The 20,543-nt window shown below is 37.3% G+C and overlaps 1 protein-coding gene across 3 annotated transcripts in view; it reads left to right on the top strand.

The window, feature by feature from the left end:
- The window catches only part of ARFIP1 (ARF interacting protein 1), a 76,801-nt gene extending 58,679 nt beyond the window's left edge, over positions 1-18,122 (top strand). For all 3 annotated transcript variants that reach the window (XM_016197783.2, XM_016197784.2, XM_087816510.1), the window contains one exon: positions 16,245-18,122. In XM_016197783.2, the coding sequence (XP_016053269.1) occupies positions 16,245-16,400 (156 nt within the window). In that variant the 3' untranslated portion in view covers positions 16,401-18,122. The remainder of the gene's footprint in view (positions 1-16,244) is intronic.
- Positions 18,123-20,543: the final 2,421 nt, after the last annotated feature.

Raw genomic sequence — 20,543 nt, forward strand, 5'->3', positions numbered from 1 at the left:
TTAGAAAGTTGAGGTGTTTATATACATTTAGTTGAACCTTCCTTCCCTGGTGAAACAAAGGGAATAGGTATGTAAAGTCCACACACTCATGTATGTGTGCATGCGTTAATACTGAGTGAAACATGCACATACCTATATTTATCATAGATTTCTAACTATTTTTAGAAATAGTTTTATCCTTAATGGAAAACATTGAATTCTACTGTTTTCAGTCTATACTCCATTCACCCATCCCCAATATATTGTGTTTCTCTTTAACCTAAACAGCCCTTCTTAATCTCTGATATTCTCTTCTTTGTTTACTAAACAACATTGAGTTGCACAGCATTAAGGACAGAGTTAACTAGGCTCTTCTAACGTTTCTCCTTTTATCAATATTTCTTTTCTCCTAGACCTTTAAATAATGTAACTTGAGCTATCTCGTGGATTAACACAGTTTATTTACCTTTGATTGTTCCTTTCAAGGTTCAAAACAAAGCATAGCTACTTTAGAAGAAGAAAAAAAAAAGACATTGCTGTTGCCTTATAGATTTTGTGAGAATAGGTACCGGGGCTTCTTTTACAGTGCTCATGATACCTAGCAATGGTGTTAAATGTGCAGTAGTCATTTAGCAAGTGCGTGTTTGCATTTCTTTCCAGAATGAGAGGTACACTGAAGGCAAGTGAGAGAGATGGAAGTAAGTGAGAGTCAGCTAGCATGGAGCAGAAGGGCAAATCCTCAGTACTTCACTCTGCTTCAGTGAGGGCAAAGCACACTCTCAGAAATGCTGCTGTTGTCTGCAGTGTGTACTGTTTGCATGGAAAAAGGAAACTGTTAGAGAAAAACTGCAGCTCATTGTGTGCAACTTACTTTTATTTTTTTAAAACAGCTTTTTTTATGGTTTGGAATCACATAGAACATAAAAAAGTAATTTAAGATTAGTGTTTCCCTTAAGGTGACTATAATTTAACTCTGGGGTGGTAAACCTCTTTTCAGGGTTATTAATGTATTAGGAAAAAAAGAAAACCCTGTCAGAGATTGAAGCAAGCATTTTAGGATATAAAGAAAAGGCAAGGATCCCATTAATTTTATTATAGTCTTACTTTAAGAAGGGCAAAATATACTTACTTCAGAGTAGTGCTAGTTAATTAGCTATAACCATATGCAGTGTTTATTTCCATGTATTATATATTTCAGTGACTTAAAGGATGATGGGGGCAGAGAAAGATGAACCAGACTTGGGGTCTGTCCTGGGCACATATGTGATTATCATAGTTATTTAATTTAAAACAACACACAAAAAATTGTTTTCTCAAAAATCATAGTCATTCTGATTCTTAGGTTGGTGAAAAACTGTTGTTTTCATTCACATCACATTTTACATATAATCATACAGTGATATTCCTGTATATTAGGATTTCTTTTCTAATATATTTCAGACTTATTTTATATGCATCTTATTATGAATTTAACTTTCAGAGAAAAATATGAATTAAAGTAGTGAGGCAGGAGAAAGGAGAATACATAGGAAATAAAACACAGCAAAGTAAACACACTCATGTAATATGGGACAGCTGTCTAGTTGTGGTGACTCACTGGCTTTATGGAAATATATATTGTAATAGGAAATATTCAAAGCCTAGTACATTCTTGAAAAATATGCTATAAATGTTTGGAAAAGCTTGGAGGGCAAAGATATTCTTTGGCAACTGATCGATGTCTCACATGGATGTTTCTCTTTCTCTCTCTCTCTCCCCTTCCCTTCCCTCATCCTCTTTCTTAAATCAATTTTAAAAAATAATTTTAAAAACCTTCTCTTTGAGAGCAAAATATATAAACCTTTGAATTTTAAAAAATAGGTATTTTTTGCCAAATTTTAAGGAGTATGTTAATCATTACTTAATATGTGCAAACACATACATTCTTGAAATCTCTTTTCCCCACTGTTTAAAAAAAGACCTCTAACTTCTTGCTCTTGATACTTTTAAAATATTCATTCCAATGACTTACTGTGTTCTATTACTGGAGGCATAAATAGTATTGCCTCTTGGTATTTGTTCATAGGTCAAATGAAATTAAGTTATGTAGGTAAAAAGAACCACACCTGATTCTAGATTTAAAAAATAATAATAATAAGCATTTATGGATTGAAATGTGTAAGTATAATAAGCAACCTTAACACTGTGCCAGATATGATTACCTACATTGGGTCCTGTGAAACATTCCCTTACCCTTCCAACTTTACTTTCAGACTTAATTCCTGAGTATATTTCATCATGTAATTTGATATAATTTCATGTTGTCACTGTCCTTTTTCCCATTCATTTAACAAACCTTTTTTCAGATACATACTGTGTGCCAGTGTCAGGGGGAAAATAACTTCCTCCCACCTTCTAAGTTCTCCTCACTAGTCTAATAATCAAATTAACTGAGACAGATTAACGAGAAAATGTCTGAAATTTATTATGGATGTGTGTGCATAAGAATATAAGACCCAAGGGCATTGGGCAGTTGAGGTTTATGGGCCATTTTGGACAAAGGAGAAGGGGAGCAAGAGGATTTCAAAGGGCAAACAGGAAGTTTAAGGGTAGATGAGAAGGAACAAACGTGGTAAACAAATTTTTACCTGGACCAGAAGCAGTGGGACATGGAGTCTAACTAACAAACGTCGCTATATTTCTCCCTGGCTGCCACAGCTAGTTTATACTGTGATGTTAAGGTGGTGCTCTCTTCCTTGAAGCAGGCTTTTCTATCTGAATTCTTTAGGCAGGTTAGGGAGAGGGTCAAAGTTTCTTTCTGAGTCTTTTGTTTCTTAATAACCAGCCTAAAAACAATATCCCAAAAGGCGTATTTGGGGGTGGCAAAACTTTAGTCCTGCCTCACCAGGAAGTGTTCTGGATATCAGTGAGCAAAGTAAAACAAATTCTACCTTTGAAGAGGTTGTGGGCTACTAAAAGGTACAACATTGGTCAAATCACATGAAAAACATATATATATGTGTGTGTGTGTAATTTTGACTGACCAGTGCTTTCAAGTACAGGTACATGGTCAGTTAAGAGTGGTCAGGACAAGCTTCCATGAGAAAATAATGTTGAGCACTAACTAGGTATAGTGAGAGGCAAAGAGTGTTCCAGGTAGAAAGAACAGCTTGTATAACAGCCCTCTGGTGTGTGGGGAGGGGGAGCACAGGGTGGTTATGTTCACAGAATGAATGTGACTAGAGCCTAGAGAGAAAACTGGGATGTAAGCAGGGGCCGGACCATGCTGTCCTTACAGACCTCGTTAAGGAAAAGTTCATTTTGATATCAGTGGGAAGCCATTGAAAGAATTCCTGGCAAATGATAGAACTGAAATACGGAGCATAGATTTGAAGCATAGATTTGAGTAGAACCAAAGAATGAATATAGTAGCTTAGAGGAGATGATGGAAGCTTGGATAAGGGTGATGGTGGTAGAAATGGACGGAACTGAAGGTTTCGAGAGAATTACTTTAAAAGTAAAACAAATACATGTAAAATACTGAAAATAGATTGATGTATAATTGGCACCTTTGACATTTTATTTCTTTATTTAGAAAATAGTCACTGATTGCTTTTTATGTGCCAGTCAGTGGGTTAGGTAGTAGCAGAAATATAATGGTCTTGCCAATACAGAGTTTATAGTCAAATAAGAGAAATAGGCATTAGCCAAATAATTACATAAATACAAGCTATGACGTTTGTGAAGGAAAATAGAAGGGATATGTGAGTATACAAAGGGGAGGTCTCGACTTGGTGTGGGGGTATAGAAGGCTAACTAGAGGAAGACATTGGAGCTTAGATCCAGAGGGATGGAAAGGAGTTAAATAAAGATGTGAGGAGGAAGGGGATTTTCTGTAGAAGGACTGGAGTATGCAAAAGCCAGCTTATGGTCAGTGAGGCCACAGCCTGAGGACTTGGGAGAGTAGCTGTGGATGAAGTAGCCCCAGGTAGGTGGGGTCTACACAAGAAAGAAATGACACGTGTACAAGGTTATTCATTGCTGCGTCACCTGAACTATCAAAAGATGAGAAACAGCCCAACAGTTCAGCAGGAAAGGACTAGTTGAATAAACTGTGGTTCATATATAATGGAATACTTTGCAGCTGTTTAAAAAAAAAAAAAAAGGATTGTTATTGATAGAAAGAGCCTCAGAGCATACTATTAAATGAAAAGAGTAAGGTGCAAAGCGGTGTTTACAGTACAATACCTTTTGTGTAAGAAAGGGAGAAAATAAGAATGTATAATTATATATCCTTGTGCTAGCATAAAGAAAAACCAGAAGAATTAACTAATTAAAACTGGTTACCATAAAAGGGGAACAGAGTAGTTGGAGACAGGAGTGAAAATGAGACTTTTTATTATATACTTTTTTTTTTAAATATGTCTTTATTGATTTCAGAGAGAGGAAGGGAGAGAGAGAGATAGAACCATCAATGATGAGAGAATCATTGATCAGCTGCCTCCTGCTCGCTCCCAATGGGGGATCGAGCCCGCAGCCCAGGCATGTGCCCTGACTGGGAATTGAACCATCACCTCCTGGATCCTAGGTCGATGCTCAGCCACTGAGCCATGTCCAGCCGGGCTATTACATACTTTTTATATCATTTAATATTTTGATCCTACCTATTCAAACAATAAGATTTAACTCTAAAAAGAAAAGAAAATGATATCTGGAAAATATTTGGTTTTTAAATAGTATGCTTTATCTTTTGTCAAAATGAGAATTTCTGTTTTTCAAACATAGTTTAATATTTATTTATATAGTCTATAATTTTCCTCTTAGCTTTAAAATCAAATGATTAATTATGTGTTGGAGAGAACAGAAAAACAGTTAACTTGCTAGGACATGAGTTCCCTCCATTCTTACGTGACAGATTTGAAATAGTGTGATATAGTACCTTTCATTTATGTCAGAAAATATTTCCACAGATGATATCATGTTTGCTGCTGTTAGTGGTTTGGCTTGCAGATCCCTTTAAAAACAATTTCTAAACCCATATAGAGGAGGAAAAATTTGCCCATGGTTTGCATTGCCTCCTTTCTCTTTTTAGAAAACAGGCAGAAATTAACTATCTTTATATAAGCCATGCAACCAAAAAGAATTGTGAGTTGTGGGTTGGCTTTGAAATTAACATCATCCAAGCCATAGTCATCGGAATCCTTTTGGTAATTTGCAGTTGTCAGCCAGCGTATGCAGGGGTGAGAGAGCATGCCTCACTAACTAATCCATGTAGTCTATCTCGGTTGTGCTAAGATTTCCAGCATGCAGTCGTTGGAAGGAGAGATATTTTGTAGACAAGATGTAAAAGCCTTCCATGAGAGATAGCTTTACCACCATGAAGTGCTGTTTTTATAGAATTGACTTGGTTTCCTGTGTATGTGTGTGTGTTTTCTGACCCTTTTTGGTCAGAAGTGATTAACTCATTTGGAAAATAGGATTTGGGTTTCGTTTTTGTTGTATGTTACAGGGGAGGGGATTATTCGGTCCTTTCACTTGGAGTAAACAAGGTTCACTCATGAAAATTTACTTCTGAACCATTACTGCTGTGATGTATCTGTTCTGTACACTGCTTGGGGCCTATGTACTCCTCGGATCCACATTCCACTTATTTTGCCAACCTTGGGTATCACCCAAATCAGTTTGTTGGGTTTTGTAATAAAGTGGAGTCTTTAAGTGATCAATGTAAAACTTGAATAGATCACTTAATAATCTGCATTGGTTTTGGTGAGTGGCGTTACTGCACTTTTTTTTTAGTTCTAAGTAGTTACAGTCTCTTCAATTTACTTAAAAGTAAAACCTCTAAGCCCGGCCGGGCGTGGCTCAGCAGTTGAGCATCGACCTAGGATCCAGGCGATCTGGGTTCGATTCCTGGTCAGGGCACATGCCTGGGTTGCGGGCTCTACCCCCAGTCAGGGGCGTGCAGGGGGCAGCTGATCAATGATTCTCTCATCATTGATGTTTCTATCTCTCTCCCTCTCCCTTCCTCTCTCTGAAATCAATAAAGATATATTTAAAAAAAACAACAAACAAACCTCTAATTAGTATTTCTGAATAAAATCTTGACCACTAGCAGTGTTTAAGAATTTGACTTTGCGTTGTTCTTTTTAACCTTTCCTTAAATTTCTCTCAGTAATGACTCAGCACTTTCATTTTATAGATATTCCTTCCGTGGCTTATCTAAACTTTGCTTTGTTAAATTAAAAAAATCATTTGATAACTAGGTTTCTTGTTTATTGCTCTTAAACTTTATAACATTCAGGTTTTCTGTTTTTATTTCTGTCTTTAAGTTTTTAAAAGATACTTTTCTAAAATTCCATGCATTTTTTTAAGGTGCTTGTTTTGGGCTATTATAATGCCTAATCCTAAAAATTATTGTATAAAGGTATTATGACAAACTCCCTGTCAACAAGCAACTTACAGTCTAATGGAGAGCATTTAGTAAAATCTGTTATATCTGAGTTAAGCATGAAAAAGAGAAAGTACAGAATTTGATGAAGAAAAGCATTAGTGTGGGCTGGAAGTGCCTGCTAGGCTAGGTGGTAGGATGACTTAAGAAGGACCACACAGGAATGAGTAACATGAGCATTGGTGGGTAAAGGCCAGAAAAAAAATTCTTGAAGAAACTCTGGGTCATATGTTTAAATGATTTATAAACTTTGTTAAATTTTCTGTTCTCATCTTAAAGCAGAGCATAGGATTACTGTTAAAGGATTTTTTTAAAGAAAAATAATGGCTTTATCATAAATTTTAATAAAGCTTTTTGATTAAGTTTACAAAAAGTTGTTAGGTGCATTGGATCAGAATGTTGTAAGTTGTATAAGAGATGGGGTCCTTAATCTTAAAATAAAAAGTTAGTTTTCCAAGGTGTAATACAGAAAACCATAACTTTGAAGGAAAACTATTTTATGAATATAAAAATGAGTATGAGTAGGCCTTTGGTTTAACTATAGGTCCCTGTTGCCCAATGTCCAAAGGCCAGTGAGAACAGGTTCACCTAATTGATGAAAGGAAATAGCTGGCTTCTTAACTACTCTTCTGTACCTAAATTAATTCTGAACCAGGATCTCAGATGCTAACTTGAATGATACTTAATATCTCCTCTAGCAACTGTGTGTTACTGTAGTGCCAGGGCCATCTCCACTTAAAGCACATCACACTGTGCTGTGAATGCCTGTTAGTCTGTTTCTTCCACTGGATGTAAGCTCCATGGATGCATCTGTAGAGCACTTACTTCTTACAGTAAGTGAATTGGTAGACACTGATCTTTGAGTAATGTGTACATGGAGGAAGCTCTCTAGAACTTTTATATTTTATATATATATATACATATAGATTAGATAAACATATATATTTATATATGTCTAATATGTGATCTAAATGATCATGTACTAGTGTACAGATGGTGATGCTGAGGTTCAGAGAGGTTAAGTATCTTGCCCAAAGTCTCACAGCCAGACCAAATCTAGGTCTGTTTGACTCCACAGCTCTGCTTTTAGTTAAGTGAAATGAAGCTACAATGTCGCTCCAGTAAGGTTCTTAAAATAGCAGAGAAAAGAAGATGGGAGATAACAGAAGCCATACTGGTCATGTGTGTACTTGGATCTCCTGGAAAAAGAAGGGAGGAAGGGGAGGAGCGAACACTGTAGACCATAGAACAGAAGGGCAATGGAAAATGTTGCTACGGCAGAAGAAATGCACTGAGAACTTTACTATACCATTGTATAAAGATTTATAAGACATTACCACAGTTGTGTGACCTGGCGTTACTGGGGTTTACAGATTATGTTTTATCAGGTACCTTCTTTTCAAAAGAAGATTTCCCCTCCTTGTAGGATGCTTTTTTTTTTAGTCTGCTTGTCAGTGACTTGTTGAAACCTGTCCCAGTGAGTCAGAAAAATAAAATCTGTTCTTCCACCTTTACTTGTAGTTCACATTTGTCTTTCCTTCTCTCACTCCCTTCCCAATGCCCATGCCCTTATTTTTGATAGTGCCTCTTCCTCAGCTGGTAGTTGCTTTGACAGCACAGGCTTTTCCAAATCTATTACAAAGTAATAAAATCACAAACCTAATTAAAGACCAAGACAGGTATACTTTCCTGCTTGTTACTCTTCTGGCCTCTTACTTACTGAAAAAAGATCAGTGATGGGCAGAGAAAGCACATAATTACACATTTTTAAATAGTTGGGGGTTGAGAGGAGTCAATACATATTAGTAGTTGGAGACAGCTTACTAAAGAATGACTTTGTTTCAGCTTTTCCTCACAGCTACTACCCCAATATTGTTGTACATGTAATATAAACCCCTATTTCATCAAATTATTGGAGGAGCCAATAATCAATTTAGAAGAACTTAACAATTATAAATATATTATAACTAATAACTTTTAACTAGAAATTGCTTCTTTTTTTCAATTACTTCAGCATCTCTGATAAGAAGGTATGTAATAAATTTGATTTGGGGGAAAAAAGTTCATTTTTATGGTTTTGATGCCTACAAAGTAACACTTCAGGTTTTTCAGTCAGTAACTTTGTAAATGGTATTTATCTTCTATTGATACATGCTGTGTGGGCAGGAGACAGTTTTCAGTATAATCTGCTTGGCATCATCTATCAGTCCTGCTCTTAAATTTCTCTTACCCAGTTTCTATTTTAAACCCCAGCTTGTCTCTGCCTTAGTAGGCAGTGTTGAAGTTTGTTTTGCCCTTTAACAATTAAAGTATTGTATGCTGTATTTTAGGTCATTCACCAGATGTTGCTATAGTGGTTTTGCTTATGTCTGATCTGGTTGCTCATTGTTTGGCAGATCTCTATGAAAGTTCTTTGTAACTGAGTTCACAATGATTTAGTGTGTTTCTAAATTACTGTAATTGTTTCTGATGTTAGGTTTTGAAAATTTGTCAAATTTTTCGTCATCCCGTTTCTGCCTGGAATTGTTACCTCTATCTTCTTGTGCTCCTATTTGAAATCCCTGTTTTTCTGTTGCATTTTGTTTATCCTTATAACCACTTTAAATCTTTTCTAGCTTAGGACAAACATCAATAAGTATTTCATTATAGATTTTTCTTGCTCTGTAATTATGAAAAGATCATATGAAAGTTTAATATTGCATTAATCTTCACAATTTTAGAGAGAATTCACTTTTCCTTCATCTGCTCCAACCCTCGTGTTAGATCCTTGTCCTGAGGATGTTTAAATGCAACTTCAGGGCCAGAGACAAAATCAGGAAGGAGACTAAAGTATGTCTTTTCTACATTTCTACCCCTCTTTTAAGTGCTCTGGCATATCTCTTTTTGTTTGTTTCAAACTTTGTTGAAAAGCTTTCCAAAATGTTTATTGCCTCTGAATAGAGGCAGGTCAGACTAGGTGAAAGAACGTGGGCCGGCTTGGAATTAGACATTCCTGCGTTCCCCAAATGCCAGCCCATCTGCTTCCTCGCTGTCTAACCTCGGGCAAGTTACTTAACTCTCTGAGGCTGCTTTTTTAAACTAACATGGAGAGAATAAAAGATGACAGAGTAGATGTAAGGTTAACATATTATCTGTCACGTAGAAAGTGCCTCACAAAAGTTAATGTCACGAACCATGTCAAACAATAGTCTCCCCAAAATACTTGGCTGCTTCTTCGATTCTGTATGCTCATCACTTCTCATGATCTGAGAGTATAAGCACAGAAGTAAATTTAGAAGGTGTAGGTACCCTGGCATATTTCCCCAAATTTTCTGGCTTTTTGCCACTCTCCTAAAGGTAGGGCTGACCTCCCCACTCAACGTCCTTCTTCCCTAAGCCGGTTCTGTTTGAGAAACCAGAATCTTTCCTAAATTGACCTTTATAAGACCAAATAGCCTAGTAAAGCAAACCTGATAAACAAGCCAAATAACTTAAAATAATATTTTTAAGTCTTGTTAAAACTGCTTATATGTAGTGGCAGCGACATAGTCATTACCAAGGTTGCAAAATTTAGTTCTCTTTAAAATTGTAACTGCTTCTCTAATATTATTTAATTCTTCCCTTTAATTGGTAATGATTTATATTTATTTACTAACCAAAACATTCTGAGGATTCCTTGTAGCGTATCAGTCTGAACTGCACTGAAGACATTATGTGAATATGTGTCAGCGTAAATTAGTTGATCAAAAATAGCCAGAAAAGAAAATATTTTTAAAATTCATTTCATTTAGAAAGTATATTCACATTGAAGATTAGTTTATTAGTTTAATTTCCCTTTGTTTTTTATTTAGTAATAGTTTGATTGGATAAAAGAGTCAATAGCACTCATTTAAATTTGTATCTGATTTTGAAGACATACCACCAAAACTGAAACTTGTACAAGGATAACATTTACATAATTAGTGCTAATAGATAAGTGAGATAAGTCACCTCTTTTGGTATAAAATAGTTTCTAAGATTAAAGTGACAATGAAACTTTATACTTTATTTCCATAATTTTAACTGAAAATCTGTGAATCCCCAAAGACTCTCTCTATTCAAGGGAACTGCTCTGAAGTGTGTGTATACTTTTAAAGGCTTTGTACATCAACCTTCTCACAATTACTGGGGCGATGTTTTTGTGAAAACGGGTATTGTATCATTTTGTTGTGAAAACTAGCAGTCAGTCCTAAAAGCACCCTCTTTCCTTGGTTTTCCATGGATTAAGTTTCATTGGGGGTAGGGGACCATTTAAAACACAGCTAATATGCCCAATCTGAGGCTTGGTTAATGAGCTCCCAAGCCTTCCTCAGCTACAAGAAAAGGTGTTTCTCCATGTTGGGTTTGTCAGCTGCCCCAGGGGCTGGGGAACCTGACTTGTGTTGACATTTGTAGGGTTAGCTAAAGCTTGTCTGAAGTCCTTCCTATTTTCCCTTTGATTATAACATTCTAGACTGTGATAGCAGCTCTCCAGGGATCCAGTATATGAATCAAATCCTGTACTCTGCTTTTATTGTTTCTTCTGATTCTAAAACATGGAGATTAAAATTCAAGTAAAAAATTTTTTGTGACCCAAAGAGCAATAACGTAATTAGGTAGAACCTATTTCTGAACATTAGAATTTCACACTAAACGTACAGAAGACCCTGAGTTGCTCTGTAATTCCCGAGCCAAGAATCATCTAAAATAGGAAAACAGGAAAGGCCAAGTAATGGTGGAGCGAGGTTGAAAATTACTTTGCAATGCAGGTAGGCTACTAGTGGGAAAGCCTTTAAAAAATACCTCTAAATAGGGAAGAGGAATTGATGGGATGGTTCATAAACTGATATATAAACTTTCAGATATATTAAATCTCTAAAAGAGGAGCTAGTCTCTGTCCTTAGAAATAAATAGGAATAATGTTTTCCTTTGAGTTTCCAGATATATATGTATACCTCTATTTAGAAAGCAGTTACTTTTCTCAGAAAATCTTAGTAGACAGGAACAAAAGAAATTTTCTTAATTCAATTTCCTCATTATGCAAGTGAGAAGAGATTTCACACAGTAAACTTGGGGTAGAAATGGGACTAGAGGCCCATTTCCCCAGTTCTTTTATTCTCCTTCAGCTGTATCCACTTCCTGCTGCAGTTAACAAGAGCCTCTGCTGGCAAAGAAAAAGGTTATCTACCTAACAGACAGAGGAAAGGGCAAGTTAATAAATGGCTTATTTGTAATAAATTTGCTTTGTTCCTGATCTAGAAAATGTCATTTTAGAGAAGGAAACTTAAGTGTGGTTTGCAAAAATTCGAAATGCAGCACATATCATCAGTTCATGAGAATTTTAACATATATTCATATATTTTTATACTAATCCTTTTTTGTTTATGTGTTACAGATATCTTATACCATTTGTAACTTGTGATTTTACCCTCTTTACAATGGCTTTTGACAATAAAGGTCTTAAACTAGTTTATCAATCTTTCCTTTGTTAGTGCCCTTTTTGCCCTATTTAAGAAATAATTTCAAACCCAAGGTTGTAAGATTTTTGGCTTTATTTTCTTCTAAAAGGTTTAGATATTTTTATTTTTCACAATTGCAAATTCACCTGTAGCTTATTTGTTTATATTTTATTTATATCATGTGAATCAGGAATCCAGTTTTCTCTCCAGGTGGTGGATAGCCAGTTTTCCAGGCACCATTCCCACAGCTTTATTGATGTGTAATTGACTTAAATAACTGCATGTGTTTAAGGTGCACAGTTTGACAAGTTGTGATATATATAGACACCTGTGAAACCACCACCAAAACAAAATAGTATGCTCATTACCCCCAAAAGTTTTCTCAGCCCTTTTGTAATCCAAACCCTCATTACCAGGCAACCACCTATTTGCGTCCTGTTACTATAGATTAGTTTGCATGTTATAAATTTTATGTAAAGGGAATCAAACAGTTTATATTCTTTGCTTTCTGATTTCTTTCACTGAGCATAATGTTTTGCAATTCATTCATTTTGTGTGTACTCTTTTAAAAGTCTTTGCCAAACCCAAGATCATTAAGATTTTCTCCTGTGTGTTTTCCTAGAAGTTTTATAGGTTTTTAGCTTTGACACTTAGGCCTTTGATCCATTTCAGTCTAAATTCTGGAGATGTAGTGAGGTGTTTTAAGAGTCAATGTTTACTTTTCATGTCTCAGTCCTTGGACCTCTTTCCTGTCTACCCACTCTCCTGATGAGCTTATCTAGTCATGGGGGTTTGCATATCAACTGTATGTTGATGTACTATATGGACTCCCAATTTACATTTCCATCCTAGACTACTATCCTCAGTCTCAGAAATGCAGCTACCTCGTCAACGTTTTCATGGCTATGCCTGAAAGGCATCTGAAACAGCTCTCACCCACCTTTCCCCTCTTCCTCTGCTTCCTCTTTTTATTTTGTTGAGGTAAACTTGCATCGGTTTCTGCTTTTGAAAGGGAAATAATTCTATTTCTTCTTTTGTGCTCACACTTCTCAAGCACTCGGGACACCAGATGTGTGGCTTTTTTCCCCACACTGACCAATTCTCTGATTCTCTGGGCGCCGGCTGGGTGTCCTACAATTTAATTCAGTTCTGACACTGTGGACACCACTACCACCACCACCTTCAGACACCAATCGAAAGTCCAGGTTGTCACTTGTTCTTCTGACCAACTGGCTATAAATCAAAGGTTCCCACAATCCCTCCTCAGGTTCGATCATTTGCTAGAGTGGCTCACAGACCTCAGGACAACAGTTTTACTACTAGATTACCAGTTTATTACAAATATTAAAGGGTCAGATGGACAGCTAGATGAAGAAGTAGAGGGTGAGGTCTGAAAGGGTCTGAGCACAAGAGCTCCGTCCAAATGGTGTTGGGGACATGCCACCCTCCTGGCATGTGAATGTGTTCACCAACCCAGATACTCAAAACCCCTCCAAACCCTGTACTTCAGGAAATTTTATGGAGGTTTCATTACTTGGGCATGATTGATTAAGGCATTGTCCATTGATAGTTAGTTCAGCCTGTAGCCGCTCTAACCTCTAGCCTTCTAATCACAGTTTAGTTCCCCTGGCAACCAGCCCTCATCCTGTGGTTATCTTGGGGCTTTCCAAAAATCTCATTAACATAAAGTGGGGTATGGTTGAAAGGGCTCATTATAAATAACAAAAAATATTCCTTTCATCTTTTTGCTCTGGAGTTGTTTCAGAAATAGGGCAAGAGACCAGGTATCATAACAAAAGATGTTCCCATTCTGTTGTCATTTAGGAAATTACAAGGGTTCTTAGGAGCTATGTTCCAGGAATGAGAATGAAGGTTGGGTGTATTGTCCTTATTATGAATCACAGTGTTACAGTCTTCCCACAAATTCCAGATCAGTGGGTTCTAAATAAACAAATTTTTATTTTACTAAGACACGTAGTGTTGTTGGAAGATTTGACTGTCAAATAGGTAAACTTGGGATTCCACTGAAATTGAATGAGTACTATTCTTTGTCAGACAGTGTGCTGGGTAGTGTCTCATTTCCTTTACCTCTTACAACAGCGCGACAGATTCAGTTTGGTAATGGCATCCCTGATAAACTGATAAAGACCTTGGCCAATGAAGTTAGAAGTAACCTGTGCCTGGTATCACAAAGACACTAGAAAGTGATACAACTAAGATTGGCACACATGTGTGCCATGCTCCTGGCTCCAAAGCTCTTTCTGGTCCTTTCTGTAGAGGAAGAGTATAAAGATGGGGATATTTTACTAATGACCCAGGCAAATCACAGCTACAGACTTGGGGAGGCTGTGACCAGTATCAAACTATGCCTGACGCAAGTCTTCCGAGAAAGTTGGAAGTACAGGTTTTCAAAGATACTACTACATTTACTCCAAAACCGCAGTTAGATCTTGGGGCTGGTTATAGCAGCTTTGCCTCTTATTTGAATCTCTGTTGCCTACCTCCTTTCTCTCTGCGTTTCTATCACACATCACAACCCGCCAACCCCTCCCCTCCCCAGCACAGGCGTTTCTGCATTTACTGTGTCACCCAGCTTAGCCTTTCCCTTTCCAGGCCCGTCCTCCACCTTTTGATTTTCCTCTTTTTCACCATGTTGTCTAGAACCCTGTTCGTTGCTGGGAAACTGCATTCTTCACTCTTTCATAGATGTGCCACTTACCTTTTGCTGCATATAAAACATCCAAAGCTTAGTAGCCTAGAACAACAGTGACTTGTTATTTGCCACAACTCTGGGGGTTGGGTAGTGGGTTCTTCTGGTTTCACTTCCAATTGGAATGACTGGTCCTCTCTCCCTGTGGGCTTTCATCCCCAAGGAGGCCAGCCTGGCATCCTCACAAGGTGGTGGCAGTAGCCCAGGAGGGCAAGCACTCTCTCCTCAGGCCTCATTTTCTAATGTTGCATGGCCAAGCTCACTTTTATTTGTTAAAAGACAAAATTAACTGATTAAATTTGGAGATTTGATGGGCTTTACTAAGCAATTAATAAATCGGGCAGCAGCATCCCATCTAGCAGCTAGAAGGGCGCTCCAATGGAGTTGTACAAAATGGAAGGTTTTTATAGGCAGAGTTTGGGACTAAGAAATTAAGAGGGGACTATTTCTGACAAAGACACTTACCCTTAGGGGAAGGTGGGGATCTTACCAGCCAGACTACCTCACTAGTGTGGATCAGGAAATTTCCACGCTGATTTGTTTAAAATTTCATCGCAGCACCCTGGCTGGCTGGTTCAGTGGTTATAACATCGGCCCATGGACCTAAGAGTCGAGGGTTTAATTCCTGGTCAAGGGCACGTACTTGGGTTGCAGGGTACGTGTGTGAGGGAGGCAACCAACTGATGTGTCTCTCTCACGTTGATGTTTTTCTCTCTCCCTCCCTCCCTCCTTCCCTCTTCCTTTCCCTCTCCCTCTCCCTCTCCCTCTCAAAAAAAATCAATGGGAAAACCATCTTCAGCTGAGGATTTAAAAAAAAAAAATTCCATCCTGGAGAGGCTGAAACTACAGTTAAGTTAGGTTTTACATCTAGGTTTGGTGTCCTGGGCTTTTAGCACAAGTGACAGCCACCTTGGGCCTGTGGTTTTTCTTTTTAAGAGACTGTAGAACAGTCCTCAAGGGTATGGATTTTAAGAGGGGTGATTCTCTGGGGCCATTGTTATAACAGTTATAATAGTCCACTCTAATAGAATACTTCACCCATCTCCTAAATTCCCATCCAGAAACCTACTTTTCCTCTGATTGTACTGTTTCCTTAATACATGTCCCGAGGTTGAGGCTCACCATCCTTTGACATCCATACTTGGTGTAGAGTATATATCATATAGTAATTTATATATACTTTTCCCTCTTCAATATTTGATTTTGAATGTTCTTAATTTGAGAGGATATTTAATGATATTTTTTCATTAATGCCCTCGATAATGTTTGAAAACAGTCAACAGAGTACAGGCCTGCCTCCGAGATAATGCAGGTTCGGTTACATACCACTGCAATAAGCAGGTCGTAATCTTTTTGCTGGTGGACGGTCTTGCCTTCAGTTTGTAAAAAGGGCAATAATCTGTGAAGTGCAGTAAAGCTGACCACAATAAAACAAGGTATGCCTGTACATGTTTAGCTCCTTAAACTGATCTAGCCCATGTAGGGAAATTAAAAAGTCATCAAAGGCTCAGACCCTGCTGAACGGTGTACAGTTGGTATGTGTGAACTATTTTGCATTATTAAAACATCTTTCCCTGAGGAGAGAGACACTATGTGTGACATGTAATAAGTCACCTTGCAGTTCATTGTCATTGGTGTTAATGCTTTGTCTTGTACTCTGCCCTGTTCACAGGTTAAAGTATTGCACAACCAGCTGGTCCTTTTCCACAACGCCATTGCCGCCTACTTTGCAGGAAACCAGAAGCAGCTTGAACAGACCCTTAAACAGTTCCATATCAAGTTGAAAACGCCTGGAGTGGATGCCCCATCTTGGCTTGAAGAACAGTAAAATCACTCCTGGAAACAAAACAAAAAACAAAACACGAAAGGAAAGGAAAGCTACATGGTTATGTTTCTAAACAAAGCTAATAAGAATGAAGTAGAGTTGGGCAAAGAGAGATGGGGCGACAACCATTGTAGAGATTCTCACACAAATAGCTTTAATTTTTCCCTTTTTCATACTTTAACAATTGAACTGTTAAATTTGACGGGAAGGTGGGTGGTTTTAACGTAAACATAATTTCTATAACCTGAACACAGTAATTTTCCTTTTTGAGAAGTCCTTTTGTACTGTAAGGGTTGATGGCTATTTCTGTAGTTTGAAAACATCTAATATAGATTTGCACTGACCAGATCAAAATCAAGGGTTTTGGTCCTGGGAATGAGGGCCAGTTGTAACTTTTCCAAAGGGAGGTTTACATGATTTGTATCAACATCAGATATTTTATATATGGATATATTAACCATCTTTAGGAGATTCATTTTCATGTATTGTCTTAAAGAAAGAAGAGACTATTTTGCAGAGTAAAATTATTTGGTGTTCCTGCAGCATCCACAATAGGCAGCCGCTCTAATGAATGATTGATTGGCTTGTGGAGTTTTGGCAAATACCTTCGTAGAAATGAATCTGTACCATTGTAATTTTGTTTAGACTTTTTTTTTAAGACGCAGGAATCACACTGTCATTTCTATGAGGCTTTTGAGCTTATGAATATGCATCATCCAAAGTCATAGGGTGGTTATGTTAGCAGTCTTATGATTCATAATGAAATCTGCTTAAGATAATTTTTTTTGGACAGGTGGACTTGGGAATAGAAATTCTTGATGGTTTCTAGAGTAGAAATCTGTGCTCAGAAAGCTAGTTTTTGGGTAAAATCCCTTTTGACAGAAGTGAATTCCTAGACAGCTTTCATTGACTTGCATATGTAACAAACCAGTTAAGCCTTAAATCACAGATATGTGCCTTCTCAGATACAGTAATTCTTATTCAACCAATGTACAGAATTCATAAGGAAACCCCTTTCAGATAATGTTTGACCTGCCTGTTCCTTGTAAAGGAGCACTGTGTATAAATGTTGGGTTTCTTTGTACTTACTCGTTAAACCACATTTAGGGTTTAAGGTGAAATCAACTTTTGAATATACTGTTTGGTTTTTCTTCATTCCTCTTACGGAATGGGAAGACAGGAGCTTTTTTCATTTGAGAAATGGAAAGGCAGTATGGGACAGTGTGGTGGTGACCAGAAGGGGAGACTAGAAAGGCCAGCGCTGTTTTAGTTGCTCAGCACTGTTGGTTTTGTGTTATGTGGTTGGCCCGTCCACTGTGTGGTTCAATCAGTAATGTAATCCTTTTTCAGTATAAGTTCTCTTGATTTTTGTCATAGACCTAAATTAATATTTTGAGAGGTATTCCTTCACCTGTTCTTTTGTGTTGAAATGAAGTACTTAAAATTACTGTTATACATGAACTTTGTGGACTGTAAGATTTGTTATATATGTTCAAATGCCTTTTAGCTGGCTTTTTAAATAATATGCCTGTTTTCAGTGCTTATACAATGTAATGTGATTGTAAATCCTAACCCTATTTTAAATCACTCCCCCTGTGTATTTGTACTCGGAGAGCCTTATTTTATTCTTCCAGCAGAATTACTACTTGTGACGGTTCCTTTACATTCCCCAGAACGTGCCTCTGCTGTGAATTTTGTATTCTTATTAAAGTGTTTGCTGCAGTACCTGTTTCTCTGGCTCGTCATCATTTAAATAAGAAGCAACTATTTGGAAATTCTAAGGACATAGTATTTGATGTTTCTGTTACTTATAATTGTTTTATCTCAGTAAGTTATTGTTTTACTTCAGTTGGAATCTCTTTAGGGAGAACATGCCCACTCTTCATACATTTCAGTAACAATTAGAGTAGCTAAGGAATTAAGTAGTTTCATAGATTGATTTTTTTTTCCAGAATAAACTAAAGATATTAGTGATTCAGAGACATGGGTACATGGGCAAAAGAAATAAGTTAATTAACATATTAGCCACTTGGTTAAGTAATTCTTATTCATTGTAGAAAAAAATTAGACGTTAATTTTTTTAAAAAGATAAAATCACTTGCCAAGTTAACAAGTACTGCATGGAACCACCTAACTCCCCTGAAGTTAGATGTTTTAGTTAACAGTTATTTATATTATAAACTCTAGTTTGAATGTCCTTTAGCATTCGTGCATTAATCTTTACTCTTACCTGGTTACTCCCTTGGGCTGCATGCTTAGAAGTGAAAATGGGTTCTCAAAATATATACACACTTTTAAGACTTTGTTATGTATTGCCAGTTGGCTTTCAAGTAGGATTTTGCCAATTTACACCTCCAAGAGCATATGCAGGTCCCTGTTTAGCATATTTGTAAAGCCAGTATGCATAAAAGGGCATAATGCATGTAATCAGCATAACAGCACTTTATAAATGTTTTAAGTGGCAAGGGAAAAGTGGCCAGGAAAATAAAGGCTGAACAATCAGGATTTGGGAAATTGTGGGGTATGGGGCAGAGAAATAGGTGACTTTTCTCTTATTAAAATAGAAATTTTTCAAGAAAAAAATGCACCAAAGAACAGACTTGTCCTTTAATTCTTCATCCTGCTAAAAATAAACTGGTATATTAAAAATTTTAAGAATTTACTTGAGCAACAATTGATTCAAATCAGGCAGCGCCAAACCTGAAGTGGTTAGGAGCCCTCCGTGTACAGGAGCTTACTTTTATAGAGAAGAGGCGAAAGCAAAGCAAAGCAATTCTTTGATTGGCTATAGCTTAGGTGGTTGCCTTATGTGGGAAAGCCCAAATTGGCTGCTTGTGATTGGTTGTCCTTAGGTTTCCGTTTCTTAATCTTGAAGCATTTCAGGCTATTAAGGTATTAAAACCACCTCAATCTAATGGCTTCCTTGTTTAATTAATCCCACAGCTTACAAATTTTAGGGCTCAGGAAGGACCTGGGCTTGAGGGGCAACTTAGCTGAAATCTAGACTTTAAGAACCATCTTTTCCATATTCAAAGTACACTGATATTAACTGAAGCTTATCCCTTAGAGCAGTGATTTTCAACCCGTGTGCCCTAAGAATGTTTAAAACATGCAACACCTGACTATCGAGTCAGGGGCACTGACCTCTTTTCCCTTAGATTGTCAAATTAAAAAAATGACAACAGCCAACACAACAATAGCTGTCCAATGTGAATGATTCAAAATTATACCCTTTTTTTTTTGTCAGACTAGCAAAAAATACACTTTTTGGCATGCCACAGAATTTTAGTAATTAATGCATGCCATGAGATGAAAAAGGTTGAAAATCGCTGCCATAGAGTGTGAAATAGAAGGTTCCTTAGAGATTATCTGTTTAATGCCCTTTTTTATGGATGAAGACACGAAGGCCCCAAAATATATTAGACTGATTTAGCCTAAACCCCCATTTCCAAGTGTAATGCCAGAGGAGCATTTGCAACTAAATATATGAATTTCCCCTCTAAGTCCTGCCATTTCAACTGCATAATTAAAACAATGTCAGAAGTGTTGATTCTTCTAAAGTATAATGTGTATTCAGTGTCTTCTAAATTAAAAAAATAATAATCCATTCACCCCCAAATGGCACATTTGCTACATTTCAAAATATACATGATGTTTACCCTTTCTTTTCTTTTTCTTTAATATATCCTTATTGATTTCAGAGAGAGGAAGGGAGAGGGAGAAGGAGAGAGAGATAGAAACATCAATGATGAGAGTCATTGATCACCTGCCTCCTGCACGCCCCGACTGGGGGTCGAGCTGGCAACTAGGGCACGTGCCCTGACTGGGAATCGAACTGCGATCCCCTGGATCCTAGGTCAATGCTCAAACTGCTGAGCCACGCTGGCCAGGCCTGCATTTTTTTATTCAAACAGTCTTTGGTGGAGTCTTTATGATTTTTTTACATATAAGATTATTTCATCTGCAAAGAGCTCGTTTTACTTGTTCCTTTTTGATTTTCATGCTTTTTTTTCTTTTTCCATGCCTGATTGCTCTCACTAGGACTTCCAGGATTGTGTTGAGTAGGAGAGGTGGGGTGGTTACCCTGGTCTTGTTCCTGACCTTAGAAGAATAGCTTTCAGCTTTTCTTCATTGAGCATGATGTTG

Source organism: Miniopterus natalensis, chromosome 4 (assembly GCF_054644295.1).
Source record: "Miniopterus natalensis isolate mMinNat1 chromosome 4, mMinNat1.hap1, whole genome shotgun sequence".
NCBI lineage: Eukaryota > Metazoa > Chordata > Mammalia > Chiroptera > Miniopteridae > Miniopterus > Miniopterus natalensis.